At 34.2% G+C, this 10,418-nt stretch overlaps 1 protein-coding gene and 1 pseudogene across 1 annotated transcript; both read left to right on the top strand.

Annotated features, from left to right (window-relative positions):
- The first annotated feature begins 324 nt into the window (after positions 1-324).
- LOC141704604 (zinc finger protein CONSTANS-LIKE 10-like) lies at positions 325-4,771 on the top strand. The gene is made up of 5 exons (XM_074507821.1): positions 325-508; positions 1,293-1,993; positions 2,464-2,679; positions 3,691-3,992; positions 4,257-4,771. Exons 2-5 carry the CDS (start codon positions 1,430-1,432, stop codon positions 4,375-4,377), a joined length of 1,203 nt encoding a protein of 400 aa, XP_074363922.1. The 5' UTR covers positions 325-508; positions 1,293-1,429; the 3' UTR covers positions 4,378-4,771.
- A 2,865-nt stretch (positions 4,772-7,636) lies between these two features.
- LOC141704608 (putative E3 ubiquitin-protein ligase XERICO) lies at positions 7,637-9,216 on the top strand (annotated as a pseudogene).
- The last annotated feature ends 1,202 nt before the right edge of the window (positions 9,217-10,418 follow it).

The raw sequence follows: 10,418 nt of genomic DNA, 5'->3' as shown, positions 1-10,418 counted from the left end.
CTTATATAAACTGGATACTCTACTGAGAGTTGGGTATCCCATCGGCTAAAATTGACCAATTTTTTCAGAAATTGGTTATTTTTGTAAATTTTATATAAAAATAGGCTAAATTTGTCGATCATCGGATTAATTATCACTAATATACACATTTGTACTAAATGTACATTGACAACCTTTTATAATACAAAAAGTGCACTCTTTTTAGTACTAATGGGACCCAAAGTGTAAGTGAGAACCTAAATTTTCAGTATCAAGAAATGGACAGCAGCCCACCTCACCTCTTGCACTTTTAATCCCTTTTACTATTATTTTATTTATCCATTATAAGTACATATATCATCTTAGATTTTATGTTACTGTTCTGTCATAATAAAATCTTGGTCTCCCACAAAATAAATCCTGAAAAACAGAATCTCAAACCTCCAAAGTTCTGATCTTTGTAAGAGAAAAAGCTGCACATTTAATCTGTCAACTTGTGTAATCTGGGCTGGCTTTGTTGTTCAATTAGGTAAGATTTCACTTCTTGTTTTTTGTGTTTTTTTTGGATTTACTGAGTTTTGTTTCTGGGTTTAGATTCTTGTTTTCTGAGTGTTTGATGATCTGTGTGTAATACCCAAAAGTTGTTTTTTTTTGTACTCAATAAAGATTACACCTTTTAATGTTTACACAGGCTTATATGTGTTTAAAATGATGAAATACATGAGTTTTTGATATGTTATGTGTGTTTAGCTTTGTCAAATTTTGAAGATTTTAGTTGCATGACAGTGTATGAAGTCTTTTTTTTCTGATATATTTGGCCTTTTGGTGCTATATTCTTTTCTTTTATGTTGTGGATGAGGTCTTTATGTTAATTTTTGTTATCTTTTTGTAAAAGGAAGTTTTAGTTTAGTGTTTTTGTTACCTTTTGGAAATAAGGTGGAACATAATTCCTCTACTTTATCTCTTGTTTTTTTCACACTTTGTATATGATTCCTAGGAATTCAGAACACTAGACATGTTGAGTGTTGACAGTGTTCCTGATTCTTTGTAGTTTGTACTTTTTAATTTAATTGTGTAGATGCTTGTTTTGAAGGCCACTTTTATGTCCTTTAGTATCTTTTTTAGCTTTTCATGTTCATAGTTCAAACAATCATTTTGATCAGAGGTATCATTCTTATGATCTCTGACATTTGGCCTAAATTTTTTTATTGATTCCTGCTGTAGAATATATTCTGAGTTAGTAGAGCTTATCTTATTGTTTGTGCTGAAATTTCTAGTTATTTACCTTTTACTTTGTGTTTCTTTGGTTGCAGGGATCTTGTAGTTAAGAATTTGTATAGCAGTTACTACTACTGGTAGATGCATGTCATTTGGCTGAGAAGTTGAAAAATCTGCAACTTGTGTTGCTCTTTGCAATTTGATCCTTAGGTGGATTAAGTAGGGTTGAAACATGGGTTATATGTGTGATTTTTGTGGGGAACAAAGATCAATGGTGTATTGTCAATCTGATGCAGCCTGCTTATGCTTATCATGTGACCGTAGTATTCATTCAGCTAATGCGCTTTCACGACGACATCCAAGGACACTTCTATGCGAAAGGTGCAACTTGCAACCAGCGTTTGTTAGATGTGTAGAGGAAAGCTCATCGCTTTGTCAAAATTGTGATTGGATGGTACATGTTAACGCTTCTGGACATAAGAGGCAAGCAGTTAAGTGCTACTCCGGCTGTCCTTCAGCTAATGAACTGTCATGTATTTGGTCGTTTCTCATGGATCTCCCTTCAGCTCTTGCATCTACTTGTGAGCAAGGATTGGGTTCAATGAGCATTGCTGATGACAACCTCACGAATGACAAGGCCCCCTCAAGAAGCATTAATGATCGAGGCTTATCTATTAATGTGACTGATCTCCAGAATGTAAATAGCTCAGATGGTTGGAAGTCACCCTCTATGCCTCAACTTGACGAAAATCTTGTATATCAGCAGAGTGTCTTTGCAAAATCTACATCATCAAAGGTAAATTATGAGGTTGGATTGATTACGAAAATTTGATATCTAAGGTTTTGGAATTCTGGATAAAAGGATCGCTTACTTTCTGTTGGGCGTAGAATCTTTCGAAAATATACGTCTCGTGGTTAGCATTTGTGACAGGTTGATTGAACAGTAACAGTATGAGCCCTGTTCTTTTCCCTTGTCAAAAATACTCTTTAATATCTTTGCCATGAAAACCCATACACACACAATCAAACAAGTAATCTTACCATTTTGCACATTTAAACCAAAGCATGCTACATGTTGAGTTATGTATATTGATAACCCTATCTCCAGTACAATAGTTATCGGTTTAGACATGCTCAACTGATGATTCTTAACCACGTAAAAAGAGATTTGTTGTCTATTTTTCCTACTAAGTAAATTATAGTTATTTGTTTTAATATCAGAGCATGATGGTTTCAGTAACTCTCATTCCCTAAATGAACAAACAGATTGGAGCAGATGAGCTTGAATTACATGAAGATGACTTGCATGAGGACTTTAATATGGATGAACTTGATTCAAATATTGAGAAATATGAAGAACTCTTTGGTGTGGGTCATAATGATCCTCAGCAATTTTTTAATAACAATGGGATTGATGGCTTATTTGAGATGAAGGAAATGACTGGTGCCGATACCATCTCTCCAAGACCATATGTTGCTGAGGTTTGTTTATATAGATTGTCTTTCATTTCACATCTCTAAATATTTGATGCCATTATGAGTTAAAAGAAGAATTCATTATCATGTAAAAATAATTACCTGGAGTCTGTATAACAACTGTCCCTCAATATCTCTTTTTGTCTTCCATGTTTGGTATAGACCTCTCAGTCCAATTTTATATAATCCGATGAACAAGTTCCTCTTTTCAGTTAAACTTTCAATATAGATATATTTTATCGATTGTTATCTTTGAAAAAACCTTGCTAATTTCTAGAACCAGACACTTTGTTTTTTTTTTCTGTAAAGCAATTGTGTTTTTCTTTCAGTAAAATGCAAGTCAAGTTATGTTAACTTCAAACTCATGATAGATTGTCAGCCAAGTAGCCAGGTTGTGCTGAATCTGGTAAGAAGTGTAGGACTCAGATATCTCAAAAATTTGGGACACGGGTAGTCGGGTACCCTGTCCTATGTTTGGACATATCTGCAGGGACACGTCATAGTTTATTTATAATTACGTATCTTGAATAAGACATCACAGAAAAAATAGACTTATTAATCAACTTAAACATAATTTTGTAGAAACTTTGCAAATTATATTTTTAAGCTATGATATTTGACTTCTATTATCAATATACATCTTTTCATTGATGCCGACCGAGGATGCATTTTCTTCTGCTCTTCTTCTTTCTTCTTTGCCGTTCTCTTTTTGCATTAAAATAATTTCACATGTAGACTTTTAGCTGATCAAAGTGTCTAGATATTTGGTCAGAGGATCTGACACAAATAAGTTTTGTGTTCAAGTGTCTGACAAAGTTACTTCCATACTGAAGCCAAAACCGAAGATTCAGTGTAATATTGCCTGTTCATAATTATTTGCATAACTGAAATATTGTTAGTGGAGTGTATGTACCCAAGAGGTTAAGTGGGATTGATAGGAGTATTTATAAATCTATAATATCGTTTCTTATTTATTTCATATGACATATTCAACTATCCTCACAATTCCATTTCTAGGGCTCATTGATTGGTTGGCAAAATGTAATGAAGCCTAAAGGCAGCAATGCATCAGCTGCTGATTCCATGATAAGCTGCAAGACCAACCCAAGTGGTTGCTTTGCAAGGCAAATCTCCAATATCTCTTTTTCTGGTGTCACTGGAATGAGCAATGACATTAATTATCAAGATTGTGATGCCTCTCCAATGCTTCTCATGGGAGAGCCACCGCCATGGTGTTCCCAGGGTTCTGAAAGTCCCTCAACTTCTGATATCAGGAATAGTGCTGTACAGCGTTACAAGGACAAAAAGAAGACGCGCAAGTAAGATTACTCCCGCTTTGTAGTTCAAATGTTTAGGACCAATCATAGGCACTCGGTACCACAACTGTGTTGCTTCTGTGTTTGTGTATGTCATGTGCATGCAAGATAGAGTTTAGTTCTCTTTAGTAGCATTTAGTTTTGAAGCTGAACTATCATCATTTTGCCTTTCCTTGCTAGTAGCATCTTCTTCTTGAGCTACTACTGAATTATTTTCCTTTGCTTTCACCATCTATTTAACTACAGTTCATCTTTTATTGTGCATAGATTTGATAAGAGAGTAAGGTATGAAACACGCAAGGCAAGGGCAGATGTAAGAAAACGTGAGAAGGGACGCTTTGTTAAGGCTGGCGATGCATTTGATTATGACCCTTTGAGCAAATCTTGAAGCTTCTAAAAGACGAAAGTATTGTACTGTATGTAACTGTTTATGAAAAATATCTGCTAGGCTGTAAACCGGAAAATTACTTGGAAGTTCATTGCTTCCCTGGGGATTCTTACGAAGGTGGACTTGAAATGCAGACCCTGCCTCTGAAATTCAAGAAGGAAGCCTCGTGAACCCACAAGGGGAAAAATGATCTTGCCACAAAGAGATCGTAAAATCGTCGCTACTCTTTAGCTGTGGAACCGCGGCTTTTCATTTAGTTTCGATTTTCATGGATAGCAACTTTGTTTCTTTTTCAATACTATATAAGATATAAAATTATAGTATGCTAGATTCTATCTAGTTTATAAACTGTTCCAGTAGGCAATGGCATGCCAATAGGAGTCTTTCGGAGATCTATGATGAACCGACATGACCTTTCTTACACGAGGCATAACCCAGTTCAGTATCAGGCCGAAAGAGTGTTCTTGTTGCAAAGAGCAACAATTTTTGCACCTTTCCGGGTTTACGCCATTTAGAAACTGCTGAAAACGTAGGGGATACTGAACTGCAGGTTACCGAGTTTCAAAGGTTGAAGGTTGCATCATATTTTTACTTCCGTTTAAGTTTTTATGTCAGACAAAATATTACAGACAGGCCTGTAACAATAATCAAAGAACTGCTGCATTTTATGCTTGTACATGTGCTTATTGTTCTAAAGTTGTTGGTCATAAAAGTGAAAAATACTACGAGTATTCTAAAATCGGTTATCTCGAATGAGTACTCGGGAAAATAGGAAGTCAATCGGTTATAATTTAAGCGAGTATCTGAAAACGAGAACTCGAAGATCAGTTGATTACTCGGATTTTGAAGAAGCAACCAAATAAAACGGATTTTCGAGTAATCTTTGTGCATTTTGAGATCATATTTAGAAGTTTTTCGATTAATCAAGTTATTTTTTATGTTATTACAGTCCATATCTTACATTCAGAAATTGTCCTTTAAACAACCAACAGGATTGGGAAAAGGCCAAAACATATTGAACAGGAGAACATGGACCAAAACAAGCTGATTGTAATGATGGGGGACAGGTGGGTTCCATGATGCCCTCCTCTCCCTATATTGTCCTAAGCAAAACTCCGGGATTCCAAATATGGTAATGTTATCCGTGCCCAAATTATTTACGAAAATTTTCCCGAAAAAATTAATAAGTAAATTTAAGCACGAATAGAATAACGTAACAGTCTGACTCACATTAATCATGTACCCGTTGATTTCTCTACGTATACTATTTGTACGCATTTCGACACCTCAATAAAATATAGTTTCGTAATGGTTTTTAATTTTTTTTTTTTTGAATAAATTTTTTTATCAAATATTGTTTTTACCCTTTTTATCCAATGGAATGAAACTTTTATACAGAAAAAGAAATTAAAAAAAATATAATAGAGTTATACTTTAAATGAATATTGAAAAACATGTCAAAATTTGATGTAAAAAATTTAATGGGACATGTGAAGTACTAAATTTTCGTCAATACAAAAAATCTAAAATTTAAAAAATTTATATCGGTAACATTAATCAAGTACCAAAAATCGATCGATATAATGAGATCAGGACCCCTACAAAAAATACCTCTATCTCAGTTAATCTATGAGGATATTTTATATAGACAGTAAATTAAGAACATCATTATCAATCCATTATGCATTGTCTCATCTTTCCCTACTTTAGTATCCTATGCTATTTATCTATTTTTTTTTTAAAAAAAAATCTTTTTATATATCTATATATTTTATTATTTTTGTACCTTTACATAGATATTTCAGTCACTTTTACATTTTTTCTGCATAAGCTTACCCTGTAAGTACTTTTCTCTTTTTTATCATGCTCTTTTGCACTAATATTTGAAATTCTTGATTTTTATTATTTTAGGTTCTTTTTTCCTATTTAGAGAAATTAATTTGACTGTTTTTGATGTTCTTTAGTGTCAAGATTGTTCTTTTCATTAGATCTTGGATACCCTTTTGGTTTTATGTTCAATTTGTGTGTGTTTGATGTTTTTAGGTAATGAATTGTGTGTTAGTTCATTAAAGTTCTTGTCTTTTGGTTATGTACTTTATGTATGTACTTGTGTTAGTTTTGAAATGTTTGTTCATTTTTTTGGATGTACTTGTGTTAAATCTGTTTTGGTTCTGTCATGTTTTTCTTGTGGATTATGGCATGAATTGATTGCACAATATTTGGTTTATTGTAAAATTGCTTTCTTGAAGCTGTTCTCAAATTGAATTTGAAAGGCTTTATAGATGTTTCAAAGGTTGTTTGTATGGCTTTTTAGATGGTTTAAAGGTTGTTAAAATTTCTGGTTTATTGTAAAATTGTATTTCTTGAAGCTGTTTTCTAAGTGGAGTTGAAGGCTTTTTTAAATGTTTAAAGGTTGTGTTTTGTGGAATATTTAGTTTTTTAGTATTAGGGGAGGAGAGGCAGTAAGTGTTAAGTGAGGATTCGATGATTCGTACTAATGACGAAGTCACAAGAATGGAGAATGATTCGATGATTTGAAATGTTTGTTCTTTTCTTGAATGTACTTGTGTTAAATCTGTTTTGGGTTCTGTCATGTTTTTCTTGTGTGGATTATGGCATGAATTGATTGCACAATTTCTGGTTTATTGTAAAATTGTGTTTCTTGAAGCTGTTTTCAAATTGGACTTGAAAGGCTTCATAGATGTTTCAAAGGTTGTTTTAGTGGCTTTTTAAAAGGTTTCGAGTTTTTTTTTTGTGGAAGATTAGTTTTTCAGTGTTAGGGGAGGAGAGGCAGTAAGTGTTGAGTGAGGATTCAACGATTCGTCCTCATGACAAGAATGGAGAATGAGGGGCTCTTGCCACTATGCCATCTACAGATCTTTTCGTTCCTGTCTGCCTTGTGAACACCGTAGATTAGAGAGGAAGATGACAAGGGTTGTGACAAGAACTAAAAAATCCAATTAGATTTAACACTTATTTTGCCGATTTTTTTATATTATTTTATGAGGGATTCTTGTTGTATCTGCTTCTACGTCTTAGTACTATACTAAAGTACTAACTTGAGCCTCTGAATTGCTTAAACTGCTGCTTCTGCCAATCTGACCAATTACTAAGAGATTAGTTCTAAGTTGAAAATTTTAAATTTGAGAAACAATTTGCAAGTTTGTTACTTATACGATTTTGTCCAGAATTGCATTGTTACATGTAGGGTGTTAGCAATTTGTTCTCATGTATGTTTTAGACTGATGTTTATGATTTCTTTGCAGAACAACCAGTGGTCATTTTTCAGTCTCAGTATATATCAACAACTCTGGATCGTCATTAAGGTAGCTTATATTTTAATTGTTGTTTTTTATTATGTTGTTCGTAAAACTTAGTTTCATAGGTAATATACAGTTGTGATGCCAATGGTTCTGGCAGAATTACATTTGAGTTAGAGAACTATAAACTTGAAATTGACATGCAGAGAAAAGATGATAAAAAATAAACAATTTTCGGATGTGGTGGCCAATTTTAACGACTGGGATACACATTTACAAATTGGGTTTCCCACTCGTATAAGATTTTCCCTTTGTAAACGTATGTCTAAAATGTAAAAATCAATGTGTATCCCAATTGTCCTAATTGTCCAATTATTTTTTTTTAAAAAGACGTTATTTTCGTATTCTTTACTAAAAAGTTGTTTTGACCTTCACTGGCACATTCAGATACAATTCATTTAAAATTTTCATCTCTTGACATGCAAATACATTTTAAAATCTCAAAAATTTGAGTAGTCTATTTCAAGTTTAATGACAAATTAGGAGAATCTGACATCTTTATTTCTTGAAAGTCAACTTAGGTTATGACCAATCCATCCCTTTCATCTGCTAGACTACACATGGACTTAAAAAATTAGTCGGGGATGCTTGGAACTCCTATCTTTTAGTTCGGGATTAGGAAATACAGAAAGTTCCGAAACCAGTGTAGTTCATGGATTTCATAGAAATGTACCTTTTAGCCTTTTTAATTTTTTTTGTACTTGTGGTATTTTATTCTGTTACCTCGGTCTTTATTAAATATGAAAGATAACTAACGCCATCATATCTTATACGTAGGTTTCAAATCAATTATGGGTTTTTCACCTTACCCAACTCCAATCGATGCTGGAATGTTATGCATAATCCTGATAAACACAGTCAAATCAATCTCTACATTGAAGGAAATAGTGTGGCATATCCTTCATGCTATAGGCATCCAAGTCGTGTCATGGAAGAATATTCTACTGTGAGCCCCACTAACTTTTCTGGAAGTCGTGAGATCTGCTTTGGGACCTCCATTGAAGAATTCCGTAGCCGGATTCCAGCTGTCAATTATGACTCACTTTGCAGTCATAAGCAGCTCGAGCATGAATGCTCGGTTTGCTTGACAGAATTCAAACCAGAGGCAGTGATAAACCACTTATCCTGTGGCCATGTTTTTCATAAAAGTTGCCTAGACAAGTGGTTGAAATATAGGAACGTCACCTGCCCGAATTGCAGGAAGCACATGATTCCCGCAGAGGATGAGGAAGATACTTGCCCAATGTGAGCAATAGAGGATGAGGAAGATACTTGCCCATTGTGAGCAGTTCCGTTGAAATGCCCCTTGAGTGAGTTATATTGTGTAGTTTAGTTGGGTATAGAGTCTTATATGTTGGATATGGCATATTTTTGTCTCTTAATTGTTCTCGTCAGGATTTGAAGCTTGCGAGAAACAAAGTTATATATGTACAAATGATTGTAAGGTTTCAATAGTTATATGGATGTGGCCTAAGAACCTTTATTGAGCTTAATAATGATGAGGATCACTTTGCTATAATTTATTTCTAACATTCTATTGCAAAGGGTTCTTAAACAGATGAACTAAACTTTCTACTGCAGGAGATTTCTTAAACAGACAAACTGAAAGCAGAACATACTCCACAATGAAGATATGTGAAGAAGACCGGGTATGATATTTCAATCTATTCTCTATCCTCGAATATCCAGATTTCATTTCAGATCGCGTCTGTGTAAATGCAGATACTACTAACATGGTTTCATCCAGTTTGCTTTTGACTCATTTAGTTTTTTCTCGTGCTAAAAAGTTATTACAACGGAAATTGAATATGATATGTAATTAGAGGATAGGTTTTTCAGTTCAAATAGGTCTTCAGATAAGTAACAGTGTGAGCACCATCGCGTAAAATGCACAAATCTTCAAGACGACAACTATAGTAACAGTGTGTAGCAAGCGTAAAATATAGTTAAAACTGAGATCCCACAAAGGAGAAAATTTACGATTTTTATACATCAGTCTTGTTCTGGTACTACTCCAGAACGAAATGAAACTATAGTGTTCAATACAGACATACTCAGAGTGCATAGTATATAAAATTTCTCAAATTTACTAATAGTGCAGACTGCAGAATGTCAAGTGTTACCAGCAAGCTCATTAAGTTTGGAGCCAACGGACTTGCTACTACGCGACATACTGTTCCTGTGATGTCGACATCTGAAAGATCCAGCATGAGTGGTTGGAGAGCACAAGCAGTTGTACTTAACGCCCGCGGCTTTCGTTACAGGTGATGTAGGTTGTGAAGAGTTGAATGTGTTCTTCTGTGGTACATTTAGCTGTGACAGCACCATCTTTGGTTTTGGTATATCAGATTGCCGTGCTTCTTCTACTTTCGGTTCCCCCATTGTTGTCGATACCTGTAAGCTTCTGAGAACTTCACCAGACAATACAGTAATTTAGTCTGATGTAAAGCCATATTTCGAAAGTATTTGAACATGTTTGTTAAATATATGATCCTATCGTGGCCTTCGGACTTCATCTAAGACCTTAAGGTTTTAGATGAGCCGGTTACTCAACAATGTTTTCGAAACTACAGATGCATGAGATTGAAATTTTCCCTTGCATTTTGTATGGGATGATTGGCTTTTGTTACATTTGTATGTGTTGTTCCCAGAACAAAACCAATCTTTAAAATTAGATCCAAAAACATTCTTAACAGATGTATCACAAGAAATTAAACTATA

Source organism: Apium graveolens, unplaced genomic scaffold (genome assembly GCF_009905375.1).
Source record: "Apium graveolens cultivar Ventura unplaced genomic scaffold, ASM990537v1 ctg8049, whole genome shotgun sequence".
Lineage (NCBI taxonomy): Eukaryota > Viridiplantae > Streptophyta > Magnoliopsida > Apiales > Apiaceae > Apium > Apium graveolens.
This window is presented reverse-complemented; position numbering and strand designations above follow the sequence as displayed.

Coding starts and splice junctions, on each gene's coding strand:
- LOC141704604 (XM_074507821.1), top strand. CDS start 1,430: ATGGGTTATATGTGTGATTTTTGTGGGGAACAAAGATCAATGGTGTAT. Junction 2,680..3,690: donor CAAGACCATATGTTGCTGAG/GTTTGTTTATAT, acceptor TTCCATTTCTAG/GGCTCATTGATTGGTTGGCA. Junction 3,993..4,256: donor GACAAAAAGAAGACGCGCAA/GTAAGATTACTC, acceptor TATTGTGCATAG/ATTTGATAAGAGAGTAAGGT.